Consider the following 20,140-nt stretch of genomic DNA (forward strand, 5'->3'; position numbering starts at 1 on the left):
TGCAGGGGATGTGTACAGGATTAAAGGGTTTAGGGGATGTGTACAGGATTGAGGGGTGCTGGGGGTGTGTACAGGATTGAGGGGTGCTGGGGATGTGTACAGGATTGAGGGGTGCTGGGGATGTGTACAGGATTGAGGGGTGCAGGAGATGTGTACAGGATTGAGGGGTGCTGGGGATGTGTACAGGATTGAGGGGTGCTGGGGATGTGTACAGGATTGAGGGGTGCAGGGGATGTGTACAGGATTGAGGGGTGCAGGGGATGTGTACAGGATTGAGGGGTGCAGGGGATGTGTACAGGATTGAGGGGTGCAGGGGATGTGTACAGGATTGAGGGGTGCAGGGGATGTGTACAGGATTGAGGGGTGCAGGGGATGTGTACAGGATTGAGGGGTGCTGGGGATGTGTACAGGATTGAGGGGTGCTGGGATGTGTACAGGATTGAGGGGTGCAGGGGATGTGTACAGGATTGAGGGGTGCAGGGGATGTGTACAGGATTGAGGGTGCTGGAGATGTGTACAAGATTGAGGGGTGCAGGGGATGTGTACAGGATTGAGGGGTGCAGGGGGTGTGTACAGGATTGAGGGGTGCAGGGAATGTGTACAGGATTGAGGGGTGCAGGGGATGTGTACAGGATTGAGGGGTGCAGGGGATGTGTACAGGATTGAGGGGTGCAGGGGATGTGTACAGGATTGAGGGGTGCAGGGGATGTGTACAGGATTGAGGGGTGCTGGGATGTGTACAGGATTGAGGGGTGCTGAGGGTGTATGTACAGGATTGAGGGGTGCAGAAGATGTGTACAGGATTGAGGGGTGCTGGAGATGTGTACAGGATTGAGGGGTGCAGAAGATGTGTACAGGATTGAGGGGTGCAGGGGATGTGTACAGGATTGAGGGGTGCAGGGGATGTGTACAGGATTGGGGGGTGCAGAGGATGTGTACAGGATTGAGGGGTGCAAAGGATGTGTACAGGATTGAGGGGTGCAGGGCATGTGTACAGGATTGAGGGGTGCAGGGGATGTGTACAGGATTGAGGGGTGCAGGGGATGTGTACAGGATTGGGGGGTGCAGAGGATGTGTACAGGATTGAGGGGTGCAGGGGATGTGTACAGGATTGAGGGGTGCAGGGGATGTGTACAGGATTGAGGGGTGCAGGGGATGTGTACAGGATTGAGGGGTGCAGGGGATGTGTACAGGATTGAGGGGTGCAGGGGATGTGTACAGGATTGAGGGGTGCTGGGGGTGTATGTACAGGATTGAGGGGTACCGGCCTTCTTCACCTCTTCTTCTGGAATCCAAGGCACTTATAGGATCCAAGTCTCCATGACAACAAAAACAACCCCAAAACACGGGCTCCGCGTCCCACAGCGGCCTGGGTGTGGGAATGGAAAGATGTAGATCATCCCTCAGACGGCTGCAGAAAGAGTGGAGCGGCCATGAATATGGGGGCGCAGGAGCTGCTATCTGAGCCGTCGTGTTTATGGAGAGCAGGCGGGGTCCGCGCGGGGTCTCTGCACCGAGCCGGGTTATATTACACTGTGCAGAACCTCTTCTCTCTGCTCCAGATCTGCCTCCCTGTCTAAATGACACCATCTGGGCATGTGGATTTGCAGGCCAGTAGGGTACATCAGTCCATGGATGACCATTATAGAAGTCATTAGGATAAGATCTTGTTCTGATCCCCATGATAACACTGCCTGTCACCATCAATGACGCATGTAGGAGGCGAGGGATGAAAGTGCTGCCCCAAGCGTTATACTCACTGTGCACCAGGAAGCAGAAGTCTTTCCATGTCAGCAACAGGGTGAGCTTTGTGAAGCCCTCGGCATCGTACTCCACCACCCCCCTGCCGAGAGAGGAAAGCAAACAGTTAATCGGGACAACTGCACCCATGATTTACTTGACACAGCTGTAGAGTCAGGCACCTTCAAAAGTAGCTAACAAAAGGGGTGGTCTAGGGTGTCTAGACCGCAAGCAGCCGCGTCCCATACCCTCCAGCTACGTCTAATCTTCCTGTAAATGACGGTACTGCCTCCCTGGAGGTAATGTAGGTACATATAGTACTGCCTCCCTGTAAATGATGTAGGTAAAGATAGTACTGCCTCCCTGTAAATTATGTAGGTACAGATAGTACTGCCTCCCTGTCTCTCCCTGTAAATTATGTAGATACAGATAGTACTGCCTCCCTGTCTCTCCCTGTAAATGATGTTGGTACAGATAGTACTGCCTCCCTGGCTTTCCCTGTAAATGATGTAGGTAAAGATAGTTCTGCCTCCCTTTATCTCACTGTAAATGATGTAGGTACAGATAGTACTGCCTCCCTGTAAATTATGTAGGTACAGATAGTACTGCCTCCCTGGCTTTCCCTGTAAATGATGTAGGTAAAGATAGTTCTGCCTCCCTTTATCTCACTGTAAATGATGTAGGTACAGATAGTACTGCCTCCCTGTAAATGATGTAGGTACAGATAGTACTACCTCCCTGTGTCTCCTGTAAATGATGTAGGTACAGATAGTACTGCCTCCCTGTAAATTATGTAGGTACAGATAGTACTGCCTCCCTGTGTCTCCTGTAAATGATGTAGGTACAGATAGTACTGCCTCCCTGTGTCTCCTGTAAATGATGTAGGTACAGATAGTACTGCCTCCCTGTAAATGATGTAGGTACAGATAGTTCTGCCTCCCTGTGTCTCCTGTAAATGATGTAGGTACAGATAGTACTGCCTCCCTGTAAATTATGTAGGTACAGATAGTACTGCCTCCCTGGCTTTCCCTGTAAATGATGTAGGTAAAGATAGTTCTGCCTCCCTTTATCTCACTGTAAATGATGTAGGTACAGATAGTACTGCCTCCCTGTAAATGATGTAGGTACAGATAGTACTGCCTCCCTGTGTCTCCTGTAAATGATGTAGGTACAGATAGTACTGCCTCCCTGTGTCTCCTGTAAATGATGTAGGTACAGATAGTACTGCCTCCCTGTGTCTCCTGTAAATGATGTAGGTACAGATAGTACTGCCTCCCTGTAAATGATGTAGGTACAGATAGTTCTGCCTCCCTGTGTCTCCTGTAAATGATGTAGGTACAGATAGTACTGCCTCCCTGTAAATTATGTAGGTACAGATAGTACTGCCTCCCTGGCTTTCCCTGTAAATGATGTAGGTAAAGATAGTTCTGCCTCCCTTTATCTCACTGTAAATGATGTAGGTACAGATAGTACTGCCTCCCTGTAAATGATGTAGGTACAGATAGTACTGCCTCCATGTGTCTCCTGTAAATGATGTAGGTACAGATAGTACTGCCTCCCTGGCTCTCCCTGTAAATGATGTAGGTACAGATAGTACTGCCTCCCTGTGTCTCCTGTAAATGATGTAGGTACAGATAGTACTGCCTCCCTGTGTCTCCTGTAAATGATGTAGGTACAGATAGTACTGCCTCCCGGTGTCTCCTGTAAATGATGTAGGTACAGATAGTACTGCCTCCCTTTATCTCACTGTAAATGATGTTGGTACAGATAGTACTGCCTCCCTGTAAATGATGTTGGTACAGATAGTACTGCCTCCCTGTAAATGATGTAGGTACATATAGTACTGTCTCCCTGTAAATGATGTAGGTACAGATAGTACTGCCTCCCTGTGTCTCCTGTAAATGATGTAGGTACAGATAGTTGTGCCTCCCTTTATCTCCCTGTAAATGATGTAGGTACAGATAGTACTGCCTCCCTGTGTCTCCTGTAAATGATGTAGGTACAGATAGTTCTGCCTCCCTTTATCTCCCTGTAAATGATGTAGGTACAGATAGTACTGCCTCCCTGTGTCTCCTGTAAATGATGTAGGTACAGATAGTACTGCCTGTCTCTCCCTGTAATTGATGTAGGTACAGATAGTACTGCCTCCCTGTAAATGATGTAGGTACAGATAGTGCTGCCTCCCTGTAAATGATGTAGGTACAGATAGTTCTGCCTCCCTGTGTCTCCTGTAAATGATGTAGGTACAGATAGTACTGCCTCCCTGTAAATTATGTAGGTACAAATAGTACTGCCTCCCTGGCTTTCCCTGTAAATGATGTAGGTAAAGATAGTTCTGCCTCCCTTTATCTCACTGTAAATGATGTAGGTACAGATAGTACTGCCTCCCTGTAAATGATGTAGGTACAGATAGTACTGCCTCACTGTGTCTCCTGTAAATGATGTAGGTACAGATAGTACTGCCTCCCTGGCTCTCCCTGTAAATGATGTAGGTACAGATAGGACTGCCTCCCTGTGTCTCCTGTAAATGGTGTAGGTACAGATAGTACTGCCTCCCTGTGTCTCCTGTAAATGATGTAGGTACAGATAGTACTGCCTCCCTGTGTCTCCTGTAAATGATGTAGGTACAGATAGTACTGCCTCCCTTTATCTCACTGTAAATGATGTTGGTACAGATAGTACTGCCTCCCTGTAAATGATGTTGGTACAGATAGTACTGCCTCCCTGTAAATGATGTAGGTACATATAGTACTGCCTCCCTGTGTCTCCCTGTAAATGATGTAGGTACAGATAGTACTGCCTCCCTGTGTCTCCTGTAAATGATGTAGGTACAGATAGTTCTGCCTCCCTTTATCTCCCTGTAAATGATGTAGGTACAGATAGTACTGCCTCCCTGTGTCTCCTGTAAATGATGAAGGTACAGATAGTTCTGCCTCCCTTTATCTCCCTGTAAATGATGTAGGTACAGATAGTTCTGCCTCCCTTTATCTCCCTGTAAATGATGTAGGTACAGATAGTACTGCCTCCCTGTGTCTCCCTGTAAATGATGTAGGTACAGATAGTACTGCCTCCCTGGCTCTCCCTGTAAATGATGAAGGTACAGATAGTACTGCCTCCCTGGCTCTCCCTGTAAATGATGTAGGTACAGATAGTACTGCCTCCCTGGCTCTCCCTGTAAATGATGTAGGTACAGATAGTACTGCCTCCCTGTGTCTCCTGTAAATGATGTAGGTACAGATAGTACTGCCTCCCTGTGTCTCCTGTAAATGGCGTAGGTACATATAGTACTGCCTCCCTGGCTCTCCCTGTAAATGATGTAGGTACAGATAGTACTGCCTCCCTGGCTCTCCCTGTAAATGATGTAGGTACAGATAGTACTGCCTCCCTGGCTCTCCCTGTAAATGATGTAGGTACAGATAGTACTGCCTCCCTGGCTCTCCCTGTAATTGATGTAGGTACAGATAGTACTGCCTCCCTGGCTCTCCCTGTAAATGATGTAGGTACAGATAGTACTGCCTCCTTGTCTCTCCCTGTAAATGATGTAGGTACAGATAGTACTGCCTCCTTGTCTCTCCCTGTAAATGATGTAGGTACAGATAGTACTGCCTCCTTGTCTCTCCCTGTAAATGATGTAGGTACAGATAGTACTGCCTCCTTGTCTCTCCCTGTAAATGATGTAGGTACAGATAGTACTGCCTCCCTGGCTCTCCCTGTAATTGATGTAGGTACAGATAGTACTGCACATATAAAAGAACAGTGGAGTGTACCGTACACAGGAAGAACTATGGAGGGGTTTTCTATAATAAGTTGTGTATTACATAAAGGCAAGACAGAGAAAGTTAATTTACTCACGTTCCAAAATGGCTGAGAAAAGCAGCGATGTACTCCCTTCTTTTATGGTAACCCTGAATGACGTACTGCACCTACAGAACAGATCAGAAGAGACATGAGCGGATCCTTACCTATCCGATAGCTAGTCTGTATGCAGAATATATTCAGGGCATACATGGTGGGCAGGAGTCGGGGGAGGTGGGTGGCAGTGGTGGGTGCCATGCAGCCTTTCCAGAAATAGTTTGGAACTGCTCTTCAAGCAATTGTCCAATGCAGCCCGAAAGTATCCCCGCACCTGAGCTTCACATTTTATTGCACACGTTGAGTAACTTGTGCCCATCAGGATCCCACAAAGTGAGCGTACGGGGCCCTGGCGCCTTCGCTGTGCAGGTGCCACATTGTTGAGGAGAATGCCTGCCCCATACACATTAAAGGACGGAAACACCTGCTACACTGGCGACTTCTCCATGCAGTTTTCCACTGCTCGGCCACAGTCTGACCCAGATTCTTCGTAAGAAGTTCTCTGTGAACTTGGCGAGTGACGGGGAGACCATGTCATGTGTTTTTTCTGGCAGCGGACCGCTGGATTTCCTCAGCTGCGCGGATATTTTACAGAATAAATTAAAACTATGGAGAGACATGTGTGAGGAGTGCAGTGAATAATCCCATCATCCGCAGGATAATGGAGATCAGCGGCGCCATATATTTATGACTGTGACCACTCCCTATGATGTGAAAGTCTACAAAGCCATATTTTCATCTATCCAAAAGCATATAAAAAATAAGGCAACTTCATAAATAATCTTAAATAAAATCTTAGATAAAAAATTGTTTTCAGTCTACAGCTCCTATGCACACCTATGTGTCTCCATGGTAACAGACTACAAACAAACCTTGTGTAGTCTGATCCTGCCGTTAACCACTTTTCACCTTAAATCCCAGACCGATTTTTGCAAATCTGACATGGGTCCCGTTATGCGCTAATAACTTTGGAACGCTTTTACTTATCCAAGTCATTCTGAGACTGTTTTCTCGTGACACATTGTACTTCATGACAGTGGTAAAATGTGAGTCCATATATTTCACCTTTATTTGTAAAATAATCCAAAATTTACCAAAATCTTGGAAAAATTCACAATTTCTAAATTAGAATTTCTGTACTTTTAAGACAGATAGTAATGCCTCATAAAATGTGTTGGCATCATTTTATAAATGTCATTTTATTTTTTTATGACTTTAGAAGGCTTAGAAGTTTAGAAGCTATTTTTCAAATTTTCAACAAAAATTTTCAACAAAACCATTTTTTAAGCACCAATTCAGTTATAACGTGATTTTGAGGGGCTTACGTAATGGAAACCACCCATAAATGACCCCCTTTTAGAAACTACACCCCTTAAATGATTCAAAACTGATGTTACAAACTTTGTTAACCCTTGAGGTGTTCCACAAGAATTAAAGAAAAATGGAGGTGAAATTTCAAAATTTCACTTTGGTAGATTTTTATGTTAATCAATTTTTTCTTGCAACACAGCAAACTAAACCTCAATATATATTACTCTGATCCTGTAGTTTACAGGAATACCCCATATGTGGTGGTAAACGCTATAGGCACGTGGCAGTGGTCAGAAGGAAAGGAGCGCCATATGGATTTTGGAGGCAGATTTTGCTAGAATGGTTTTTAGGCACCATTTTGTATTTGAAGAGACCCTGACGTAACCCCACAGTGGAAACCCTCAAAAAGTGATCCCATTTTGGAAACTACATTCCCTTAAAGAAATCTTTGACTCGTTTTACAGAATTTGGAAATTGTTTCATCCAATAAAATGTTGCTTTAGCCCCAAATTTTTCATTTTCACAAGGGGTAACAGGAGAAAAAGCACCCCATAATTTGTTACCCACTTTCTCCTGAATAAGGCAACACCTCATATGTGGTGGTAAACTGCTGTGGGGGCACATGGCAGGACTCAGTACAGAAGAAGCGCCATATGGCTTTTGCAGCGCAGATTTTGATGGATTGGTTTTTATTTTTATAAGTGATTGTCTTATGTGGGGGATCATTTTTTGCGGGATAAGATGACAGTTTGATTAGTACCATTTTGGGGTACATAAGACTTTTTGATCACTTGGTATTACACTTTTTGTGAGGCAAGGTGAAAAAAATAGCAGTTTTTTTATTTTTTTACAGCATTCACCTGAGAGGGCATATAATGTGATATTTTTATAGAGCAGGTTGTTACGGACGTGGTGATACCGAATATGTCTATCATTTTTATTTTTGTTAAGTTTTACACAGTAAAAGCATTTTTGAACAGAATAAGATCTTGTTTTTGTGTTGCCATGTTCTGAGAGCCCTATTTTTAGGGTGATCGGCCTTTAGGTAGGAGCTCATTTTTTGCGGTATGACATGACGGTTTGATGTTTAGCCTTTTGGGGTACATAAGACTTTTTAATCACTTGGTATTACACTTTTTGTGAGGCAAGATGGCTTTTTTGACACTTCTTTTTATTTTTTCACGGCATTCACCTGACTCGGTGGATCATGTGATATTTTTATAGAGTCGGTCGATACTGACGCGGCGATACCTAAAATGTCTACTTTTCTTTTTTCCCTATTTTTTTAACTTTATTTTTGGAAAAAAGGATGCTTTTTTTTTACTTCTTTTTTCACTTTATTTTTTGTCCCACTCTGGGATTTCAACTTTTGGGGGGTCTGATCCCCTTTACAATGCATCACAATACTTCTGTATTGTAATGCATTGGCTGTAAGTGTATTACTCACTGTAATACACTTACTGCTTCCTGCCTGTGAGATCGGGGCTGCCTTCCCTGCCATCGGATCCCCGTCACAGCAGCGCGGGGACTCGATGGCCACCCTGCACCCAGCAGGATACCGCATGTGCAGCGGTAAGCGCTGACTGCGGCCATGCAAGGGTTAATGTGTTTTCACCTATGCCAGTGCATACAACAGGGGTCCAGCTATTTGTGACTGCCGGACCCCTGCAGCTGATCGGGCAGGCGCAGGAGTGCCGTAGCTGTACAGCGCTGGGATTTGTGACCTTGATGCCAGCACCGTACATGTACGGCGCTGGTATCCTACGGATAAAAATTCCTTCTATTTGTTCCCTACTTATAGATAACGTATAGGTGAAATGTTAGCAAGACATAGAGAAAAGATGGAAGTATGACTGCAGGATCAGACTACATAGAAGACACATATCTACTGCAATGTGCATAGGAAATGTGAGCTAGCACACAATGACTCCACCAGCAGAATAGTGAGTGCAGCTCTGGAGTATAATACAGGATGTAACTCAGGAACAGTACAGGATAAGTAATGTATGTACCCAGTGACTCCACCAGCAGAATAGTGAGTGCAGCTCTGGAGTATAATACAGGATGTAACTCAGGATCAGTGCAGGATAAGTAATGTATGTACACAGTGACTGCACCAGCAGAATAGTGAGTGCAGCTCTGGAGAATAATACAGGATGTAACTCAGGATCAGTACAGGATAAGTAATGTATGTACATAGTGACTGCACCAGCAGAATAGTGAGTGCAGCTCTGGAGTATAATACAGGATGTAACTCCGATCAGTACAGGATAAGTAATGTAATGTATGTACACAGTGACTGCACCAGCAGAATAGTGAGTGCAGCTCTGGAGTATAATGCAGGATGTAACTCAGGATCAGTACAGGATAAGTAATGTATGTACACAGTGACTCCACCAGCAGAATAGAGAGTGCAGCTCTGGAGAATAATACAGGATGTAACTCAGGATCAGTACAGGATAAGTAATGTATGTTCACAGTGACTGCACCAGCAGAATAGTGAGTGCAGCTCTGGAGTATAATACAGGATGTAACTCAGGATCAGTACAGGATAAGTAATGTAATGTATGTACACAGTGACTGCACCAGCAGAATAGTGAGTGCAGCTCTGGAGTATAATACAGGATGTAACTCAGGATCAGCACAGGACAAGTAATGTAATGTATGTACACAGTGACTGCACCAGCAGAATAGTGAGTGCAGCTCTGGAGTATAATACAGGATGTAACTCAGGATCAGTACAGGATAAGTAATGTATGTACACAGTGACTGCACCAGCAGAATAGTGAGTGCAGCTCTGGAGAATAATACAGGATGTAACTCAGGATCAGTACAGGACAAGTAGTATAATGTAATAAAGGGGAATAGGTTACATCTATAGGAGTAGACTTCAGCCTTGCTTGGTCTCTATAGTGAACAGAGAAATGTCCAATAAATGTAGTTTTGGCTTTTATATAATACGCAGTTCTGCTGAAGGGTCTGTGATTTGAAGAATATGAAGCACTATAGACTGCGTTCCCCGATAACTGTCATCTACCTTTTTCTCGCGTCTTTCCTGCACACAGACCACAATCCCCATCATCCAGCTTACCTTATTGGTCAGTAACTGGCAGATCTGAGGCACGTAGTCGATCAGGCAGCCGCCGCTTGGAAAGGCTGGGATGTGAAGAGCAGAGGAACCCCCGAGAGCGCTGCAATGAGAGAAAACACGTATCTACATGATATTACAGAAGCAATCAGAATAACGGAAAGCCTCTAATAAGGGTCCATTCACACGTCCGCAAGTGTTTCGCGGTCCGCAAATTGTGGATCCGCAAAACACGGACACCGGCGGACCACACATGCTAGGCACTTTAAATAGAAATGCCTTTTCTTATCCGTGTCTGCGGACAAGGATAGGACATGTTGTATTTTGTGCTGTCCTGCATCTTTTCCGGCCCCACTTGAAAATGAATGGGACGTGTGAATGGACGCTCATCCGCATCTTATGAGGAATACACTCTACAGCCGCGCAACACAGCGAAGGTGGAATCGGTGCGGCTCAACCTGCTGAGCTAGGTGCAGCCGCAATCTGCGAGCCCGAAGCCAGGTGCAAAAATCCGATATATGTGGATGATTTCGCATTGCATCACTTCAATGCGGACTGCACACAGAAGTGCGAGGATCTCAGCACCGACTGCACCTGGTTATTCAGCACAATGTGGATTAGTCAGGGTGTACAAACATGGCTGACTCACGGCTGGCGGTGTGTGACATGCTTCCTGATGACGGTCTCTTTACACCTGCACACGCAGGGTCTGTGAAAACGATGGGTGGCACTGAGAGGTAGCTGAAGTCCGTGATGCGCCCCCCTACAGTAAACAGGCCGGTGGGCCCATGCGGTAAGACCCTTCCTGACCTGCAGATCCCACCACGTGAACACCTGCACATTCCTAATAAAATCTAGGGGCGTCCGCTGCTCTCCGCCCCGGGTTATGGCAGAGGGTTCTATGGGCACCCCTCTGTATGTCCCATGAACAAGCCCTCGAAATGATCCTAGCTGGCACAGTGGGTCAGACCTGTCCGGAATAATATCTGTCCCTGCTGAGTATAAGGCAGGACTCTGTACATATGTTTAGAGTGCGGAATGCGGACTGGCCGCTGACTCAGGCGGCAAATATGTTTTTTAGAAGGGTGCGGAGCGACATATGGATGAGGTCAGAAGAATTCCTGTCAAATTGCAGGTTATATGAAATAAAACATCATCTCCCTCGGTGAGGAGCCCCGGGATATCATTAGTATCCTAGACATAGGGTGGCACAAGTTCTCCTCTCCTGACTGGCACTCTGGGGTACCGCTGAGCAGGCTGGCACATAGGGCATCACATTAGCCAATCACCTTGTAAATGTCTTAAAGGGTAAATGAGCTTTAGAGCTTCTCACAAATTAACGTCTGATCCATCCCAGCCTCCCCCGGTTCTGCTTCTAGCTGCCCCCCGTGTGCTGCTCCTGCATCCAGCAGTGCTCCTCCAGCCTGGGGGGTCCTAATACAGGCAGTCTGCCAGTACTATACTGGTCTAGACTTCCTTTCCTATACTTCTAGGCCTATCACTGTTCAGCCCTATCCTAATCCTTGCCCGTATCCTCAGCACACATGGCGTTTAAACCAGTTTATGCTCAAAGCACAAAAATCTAGAACCCGGAATGCACTGATTACCGCACAGATGGGACAAGGACTGTGTAAACTGATGCCGTCAGTGCAGTGAAGGATGCTGACTAATCAACAAGCTAAAACTAACACGTGCAGAGGCACTTAAGCACTTTATAGAGAAATTCTATCATGACTGGAGTATAAGATATGCACTTGCTAAGGACTGGCTGTCAGACCCAGAAAACAGCAGTCTAAGATGCTGAGAATGTGCAGTGTTCAAGCTCTGTGCCCTGGGGAAGGGGCCTCTGCACTGAGCTCAGGAGCCAGACAGTGAAGTAAGACACAAACGCCGGTCTTAATAAATGTGCCCCACAATGTCTACAAAGGCGACCCCTAGTGGCACAGATTTCAAAAGTGTTTTCAGGGTTGATAATACAGTGAGGATATAGCGGGGGCCTGGGGTTAGTGAGGAAAGTAGGGAGAAGACTGGGCAGAACTATACATCAACCAAGGTAACCCAAAAAACCCGGATAATGTATTTTCACAAATGCCAGAAGTCTAGCTAGAAGGGGAGCTGGAGGCTCTGGTACTAGAGGAACACCTAGATGTAGTTGGTGTGGCTGAGACATGCTTGGACTCTTCACATGACTGGGCTGTTAATATTAAGGGTTTTACACTATTTAGGAAAGACCGGGTCAATAGAAAAGGCGGTGGTGTGTGCCTGTATGTGAGGAGTGATCTGAAGACAAGTGTGACAGAGGCAATTGTGGGTGTGGATGGTGAGACCTTATGGGTAGAAGTTCAAAGGGATATAAACACTGAAAAAATTATGTGTAATCTATAGACCCCCTAACATCACAGAGGAGATAGAAGCTCAACTGTATAACCAAATAGAGCGGCTGCACAGGCTGGTACACTGGTCATAATGGGAGATTTTACCTTCCCAGTCATGGTTCTGCCTCAACCGCAAAGGGGAGAAGATTCCTCAACTTGCTGCAGGACAACTTTATGGGCCAGTCTGTAGAAGCTCCCACTAGGGGCGATGCTCTGTTGGATCTGGTAATGTCTAATGATGCAGAGCTTGTTGGAAATGTTACTGTTCGAGAAACACTAGGTCAGACATGCTCAACCTGCGGCCCCCCAGCTGTTGCAAAACTACAACTCCCATCATGCCCGAACAGCCTACAGCTATCAGTCTACAGCAGAGCATTGTGGGAGTTGTAGTTTGCAACAGCTGGAGGGCTGCAGGTTGAGCCTGCCTGCACTAGGTAATAGTGACCACAATATAATTATATTCCCCCTACACTATAAGAAGCAAACTCTGTCGGGCAGAGAAAAGACACTGAATCTTAAAAAAGCTAATTTCCCTGGGTTGAGGGCAGCATTTCAGGGCATAGACTGGGAGCAGCTACTGTCACATAATAATACTGGGGGTAAATGGGAGAGCTTCAAATCCACATTAGGTAATTGCACTAAAAATGTATTCCTTTAGGTAACAAGTATAAACTGCTAAAATTAACCCCCCCCCCCCCCAAGCTACTGTAAAAAGGGCAATAAAAGACACAAATAAAATAATACAAGTCTGAGGGGTCAGCTGTAGCATTTGAAGATTACAAAGGGCTTAATAAAATCTGTAAAAAGGAGATAAAATTTGCAAAAATATAAAACGAATATCAGGTGGCAAAAGAGAGCAAAACAAATCCCCAAAAATTCTTTAAATATCTAAATGGTAAAAAACCAAGGTCAGAGCAGGTAGGTCCCCCAAATAATGGTAGAAGGGGGGGGGTAGTCACTGAAGATAAGGAAAAGGCAGAGTTACTAAATGTTTTGTATAGCTCTGTATATACAAAAGAAGAGAAAGGAGCTGATATCTGTGGTGCTGGGGCTGTTAGTACATCCAGTAATATACTCAATTGCTAACTGTAGATATGGTCCAAGATAAGTTAAAGAAGGCAAATGTGAACAAATCTCCGGGTCCAGATGGATTACACCCAAGAGTTCTTAAAGAGCTCAGTTCGGTAATTGCTGTGCCCCTGTTTATAATTTTTTTAATATTCTCTAGGTACTGGCACAGGGCCAAGTGATTGGCGCAAGGCAAATGTGGTGCCCATATTCAAAAAAGGATCTAGGTCCTTCACAGGTAATTACAGACCTATTGGCTTGGAAAGTATAGTTTGTAATTGGATTGAATACTGGCTGAAGGTCCGTGTGCAGAGAGTTGTGGTCAATGATTCCTAGTCAGAATGGTCCGGTGTTATAAGTGGTGACCCCAAGGTCCAGCGCTGGGCCCTCTATTATCTAATTTATTTATTAAAGATATCGAGAACGGGATTAATAGCACTATTTATATTTCTGCAGATGACACTGAGCTGAGTAGAACTGTACAGTCTATGGCCTCATGCACATGACCGCGCTGTTTTTTGCGGTCCGCAAACAGCGGAACCGCAAAAAACTGAAGCCACCGGTGTGCCTTCCACAATTTGCGGAACGGAACAGGCGGCCCATTGTAGAAATGCCCATTCTTGTCCGCAAAACGGACAAGAATAGGACATGTTATATTTTTTTTGCGGTGCTACGGAACGGAGCAACGGATGCGGACAGCACACACGGAGCCGCATCTTTTGCGGCCCCATTGAAGTGAATGGGTCCGCACCCAAACCGCAAAAACTGCGGCTCGGATGCGGACCCAAACAACGGTCGTGTGCATGAGGCCTATTGAAGATATCCACAAACTACAAGCTGACTTGAACGCTCTGAGTGATTGGGCATCAACTTGGCAAATGAGGTTCAATGTGGACAAAAGTTCTGCATCTTGGTAGTAATAATCTCCGTGCTTCATATGTCCTAGGGCAGTGATGGCTAACCTGTTACAGACCAGGTGCCCAAACTGTAACCCAAAACCCTCATATTTATCGCAAAGTGCCAACACTGGCAATGTAACCTGACTACTACAGTCCAATATAGTATATCTTCCATGTACTTTATCATTCAGCAATAATAGCCTGCCTACATGCAGTGCGCTGCCTGTGCTGTTCATAGTGCGCCCGGCGCTGGTGAATGGCAGGAAAAGTCTAGGGCATATTGGTACACCATAGACGTTTTACCAGGGTGTGGGTGCCCACAGAAAGGGCTCTGAGTGCCGCCTCTGGCACCCGTGCCAAAGGTTCGCCATCACTGTCCTAGGGGATGTAGCACTGGGGGAGTCACTTATAGAGAAGAATTTGGGTGTCCTTGTGGATGGTAGATTAAACTACAGCACACAATGTCAGTCAGCTGCTTCTAAGGCCACTAGGATATTGTCATGCATTAATCGAGGCATGGACTCGCGGGGCAGGGATATTACCACTTTACAAGGCGTTGGTGCGGCCTCATCTGGAATATGCAGTTCAGTTCTGGGCACCAGTACATAGAAAGGATGCCCTGGAGCTGGAGAGAGTACAAAGGAGAGCGACTAAACTGATAAGGGGCATGGAGGGTCTTAGTTATGAAGAAAGATTAAAAGAATTACATTTATTTAGTCTTGAGAAGAGACGTCTAAGAGGGGACATGATTACCCTATACAAGTATATAAATGGGCCATACAAAAAATATGGTGAAAAACTGTTCCATGTAAAATACCCTCAATAGACAAGGGGGCGCTGCCTCCGACTGGAGGGGGAAAAGTTCAGTCTCCACAAGCGTCAAAGCTTCTTTACTGTAAGAACAGTGAATCTGTGGAATAGACTCCTCAGGGCGTGGTCACAGCAGGAACAGGGGACAGGTTTAAAAAGGGTTTAGATGAATTCTTAAAGGGACACTGACCGGCCCTATAAACACATTTAGTTAGCTCTTACATTCCCCGATCCTGTCAGATCCTGCGCATGCCCGATAGAGACTTACGGGCATCGGCCTCAATCGGTCCATCTGCGCATGCGCCGGATACCTGTATCCGGCACCCTCCCAAGCCTGAAATTGAAAGAGCCTGCGTCCCGTTTTCTTCTATGCGGCTGCTCTCTGTCTCCTGCTGCGCCTGCGCCGGATTTCTCCTCCAAGGCACTCGTATTCAGCACTTCAGAGCGCTGATGTCATCCGAAATTCAGATAGGTTATGCGCCTGCGCCGGCCAAGAAACTCTTCTCTCCGCCCTCATTGCGTGGGATCTGACAGGATCGGGGAATGTAAGAGCCGCCCAGCGCAGTGAATAATAATGAGCTGGGCGGCGGTAGGAATCGACAGTTGGGGCGCGGCTGGGCACAAAGGAATGTGATTGACAGATGAATATAAAGTTGTTTTTACGTGGTTTACGATGCGGACAGGGAGTCTTATATCATTGGGATACACTTTAATAGACCTATGACTGCAAAGGAATAACTAAATGTGTTTATAGGGCCGGTCAGTGTCCCTTTAAGAGTAAACATTAATGCTTTTGTAGAAATCCGAGTCTCGCTTCCTTCCGGGATTCGCGTCCCCTCCTATGCCTCGGTTCAACTTGATGGATTTACGTCTTTTTTCAACCGGATCAACTATGTAAGGCTCCATTCACACATCCACAATACCGTTCCGCATTTTGCAGAACGGAATTGCGGACCCATTCATTTGTATTTGTATATTGATGTGCTGCCCGGATCTGGAAATGAGGTTCCGCACTTCCGGGTCCGCATTTCCGTTCCCCCCAAAAAATAGAACATGTCCCTAGTCTTGTCCGCAATTGCGGACAAGATTAGGCATTTTCTATTAAGTGCCGGCGATGTGCGGATCCGCAAAACACTTACGGATGTGTGAATGGACCCCAACTATGTAACATCACTGACTTACAGATCTGTTCAAGTGTAAAGTGACCGTTGAGAAGGAGTTGTCAGCGCCCATTTAATGAGGACGGACAAGGGGGGATGCGCAGTGCCCACGCTGTATAATGCTCCCCGGACTGGCACTTTGAAGGAGAATTTAATTGGTTCAGTTGCCCCCAGTCTGGCAGGACAGAAAACAGGGGCGATGATTGCACAGGGGGCAGTTTCTAAACCCCCTGACTGGCACTTTTGAAGACCAGTATGTTGGTTTGGTTGTCCCCTGTGGAGAAGCCAAGTCCTGGTGTCACAGCTGGTGCCAAGTGTAAGCCGTGTGTCATGTGATGCCACAGACGAAACAATGGTGCCAGGACATCCTAATGTTGCTTCATGGGCAGGGCGCTATTCAGACTGGTTGTGTGATATTTGCATAGAGCAGCGATCACTCATCTCAGATAATTGGAGAGGAAACCCACAAAAGCAGGAAGAAGAGACGATCCGTCAGCAGAGCTCACCACCAAGCCTTCATGATACCGGACATGCCCACAACACTGATACCGGGGGAGAGGAAGAGCACGCAGATCACTAAACAGCCTATACCCACAGCTGCAGTCACAATTATGCAGGATTCAGAGCTGAAATCACTCAGTGTCCCCTGCATGGAGCTCGCTTTAGGGATCTGCAGTCGGGAAAGGTCTTCCTGCACCATTCATCTGGTCAGGAAAAACAGTGTCAATCTTGCTGACTACTTCCAACAATAACCAGCTGCATAACGAGTGCAGCTCTGGAGTATAATACAGGATGTAACTCAGCATCAGTAAGAGATAAGTTATGTATGTACACAGTGACTCCACCAGCAGAATAGTGAGTGCAGCTCTGGAGTATAATACAGGATGTAACTCAGGATCAGTACAGGATAAGTAATGTAATGTATGTACACAGTGACTGCACCAGCAGAATAGTGACTGCAGCTCTGGAGTATAATACAGGATGTAACTCAGGATCAGTACAGGATAAGTAATGTAATGTATGTACACAGTGACTCCACCAGCAGAATAGTGAGTGCAGCTCTGGAGTATAATACAGGATGTAACTCAGGATCAGTACAGGATAAGTAATGTAATGTATGTACACAGTGACTGCACCAGCAGAATAGTGACTGCAGCTCTGGAGTATAATACAGGATGTAACTCAGGATCAGTGCAGGATAAGTCATGTAATGTATGTACACAGTGACTCCACCAGCAGAATAGTGAGTGCAGCTCTGGAGTATAATACAGGATGTAACTCAGGATCAGTGCAGGATAAGTAATGTATGTACATAGTGACTGCACCAGCAGAATAGTGAGTGCAGCTCTGGAGTATAATACAGGATGTAACTCAGGATCAGTACAGGATAAGTAATGTAATGTATGTACACAGTGACTGCACCAGCAGAATAGTGAGTGCAGCTCTGGAGTATAATACAGGATGTAACTCAGGATCAGTACAGGATAAGTAATGTAATGTATGTACACAGTGACTCCACCAGCAGAATAGTGAGTGCAGCTCTGGAGTATAATACAGGATGTAACTCAGGATCAGTACAGGATAAGTAATGTAATGTATGTACACAGTGACTGCACCAGCAGAATAGTGACTGCAGCTCTGGAGTATAATACAGGATGTAACTCAGGATCAGTACAGGATAAGTCATGTAATGTATGTACACAGTGACTCCACCAGCAGAATAGTGAGTGCAGCTCTGGAGTATAATACAGGATGTAACTCAGGATCAGTGCAGGATAAGTAATGTATGTACATAGTGACTGCACCAGCAGAATAGTGAGTGCAGCTCTGGAGTATAATACAGGATGTAACTCAGGATCAGTACAGGATAAGTAATGTAATGTATGTACACAGTGACTGCACCAGCAGAATAGTGAGTGCAGCTCTGGAGTATAATACAGGATGTAACTCAGGATCAGTACAGGATAAGTAATGTAATGTATGTACACAGTGACTCCACCAGCAGAATAGTGAGTGCAGCTCTGGAGTATAATACAGGATGTAACTCAGGATCAGTACAGGATAAGTAATGTAATGTATGTACACAGTGACTGCACCTTCTACAGATATAACAATAAAAATTTGTGTTCAAATGTGAAATGTCCTTTATCCCATTGAATAAGCCGCCCCTCACGTGACGAACACCCTGCTCCGTTCCCCCTACACAGCAGGTTACACAGGTATTGCTATGTGCTGACATCAGCCAGATATAGATAATGACATCCTTCATAGCTAATGATATGTCATGACATGAGATAATTATCATTATTATAACAAAGTTCCCTTAAGACTTATGGTTGGATCAAAGAATGAGGAATTCTGTTATTGGATGACACTGGATGAAGGGGGTAGTTGTTCTCTTGATTCTTATACAGTCGTGGCAAAAGGTTTTGAGAATTACATAAATATTGGAAATTGGAAAAGTTGCTGCTTAAGTTTTTATAATGGCAATTTGCATATACTCCAGAATGTTATGAAGAGCGATCAGATGAATTGCATAGTCCTTCTTTGCCATGAAAATGAACTTAATCCCAAAAAACTTTCCACTGCATTTCATTGCTGTCATTAAAGGACCTGCTGAGATCATTTCAGTAATCGTCTTGTTAACTCAGGTGAGAATGTTGACGAGCACAAGGCTGGAGATCATTATGTCAGGCTGATTGGGTGAAAATGGCAAACGTGACCTGTTAAAAGGAGGGTGATGCTTGAAATCATTGTTCTTCCATTGTTAACCATGGTGACCTGCAAAGAAACGCGTGCAGCCATCATTGCGTTGCATAGAAATGGCTTCACAGGCAAGGATATTGTGGCTACTAAGATTGCACCTCAATCAGCAATTTATAGGATCATCAAGAACTTCAAGGAAAGAGGTTCAATTCTTGTTAAGAAGGCTTCAGGGCGTCCAAGAAAGTCCAGCAAGCGTCAGGATCGTCTCCTAAAGAGGAATCAGCTGCGGGATCGGAGTGCCACCAGTGCAGCGCTTGCTCAGGAATGGCACCAGGCAGGTGTGAGCGCATCTGCACGCACAGTGAGGCGAAGACTGGAGGGAAGATGGCCTGGTGTCAAGAAGGGCAGCAAAGAAGCCACTTCTCTCCAAAAAAAACATCAGGGACAGATTGATCTTCTGCAGGAAATATGGTGAATGGACGGCTGAGGACGGGGGCAAAGTCATATTCTCCGATGAAGCCTCTTTCCGATTGTTTGGGGCATCAGGAAAAAGGCTTGTCCGGAGAAGAAAAGGTGAGCGCTACCATCAGTCCTGTGTCATGCCAACAGTAAAGCATCCTGAGACCATTCATGTGTGGGGTTGCTTCTCATCCAAGGGAGTGGGCTCACTCACAATTTTGCCCAAAAACACAGCCACGAATAAAGAATGGCACCAAAACACCCTCCAACAGCAACTTCTTCCAACAATCCAGCAACAGTTTGGTGAAGAACAATGCATTTTCCAGCACGATGGGGCACCGCGCCATAAGGCAAAAGTGATAACTAAGTGGCTCGGGGACCAAAACGTTGACATTTTGGGTCCATGGCCTGGAAACTCCCCAGATCCTAATCCCATTGAGAACTTGTGGTCAATCCTCAAGAGGCGCGTGGACAAACAAAAACCCACTAATTCTGACAAACTCCAAGAAGTGATTATGAAAGAATGGGCTGCTATCAGTCAGGAATTGGCCCAGAAGGTGATTGAGAGCATGCGCAGTCGGATTGCAGAGGTCCTGAAAAAGAAGGGCCAACACTGCAAATACTGACTCTGCATAAATGTCATGTAATTGTCGATAAAAGCCTCTGAAACGT

General features: G+C 45.7%; 1 protein-coding gene across 1 annotated transcript in view; it reads right to left on the reverse strand.

Moving 5' to 3' along the window:
• Window positions 1–1,760: 1,760 nt before the first annotated feature.
• The window catches only part of BABAM2 (BRISC and BRCA1 A complex member 2), a gene marked incomplete at its 3' end in the record, with an annotated part of 102,925 nt that continues 84,545 nt past the window's right edge, over window positions 1,761–20,140 (reverse strand). Inside the window, exons 8-10 of the mRNA XM_044274576.1 lie at window positions 9,995–10,094; window positions 5,593–5,663; window positions 1,761–1,843 (exon numbers count right to left, since the gene is read on the reverse strand). Coding sequence (XP_044130511.1) covers window positions 1,761–1,843; window positions 5,593–5,663; window positions 9,995–10,094 — 254 coding nt within the window. The remainder of the gene's footprint in view (window positions 1,844–5,592; window positions 5,664–9,994; window positions 10,095–20,140) is intronic.

This window comes from Bufo gargarizans, unplaced genomic scaffold (genome assembly GCF_014858855.1).
Source record: "Bufo gargarizans isolate SCDJY-AF-19 unplaced genomic scaffold, ASM1485885v1 original_scaffold_1831_pilon, whole genome shotgun sequence".
NCBI classification, from domain to species: domain Eukaryota; kingdom Metazoa; phylum Chordata; class Amphibia; order Anura; family Bufonidae; genus Bufo; species Bufo gargarizans.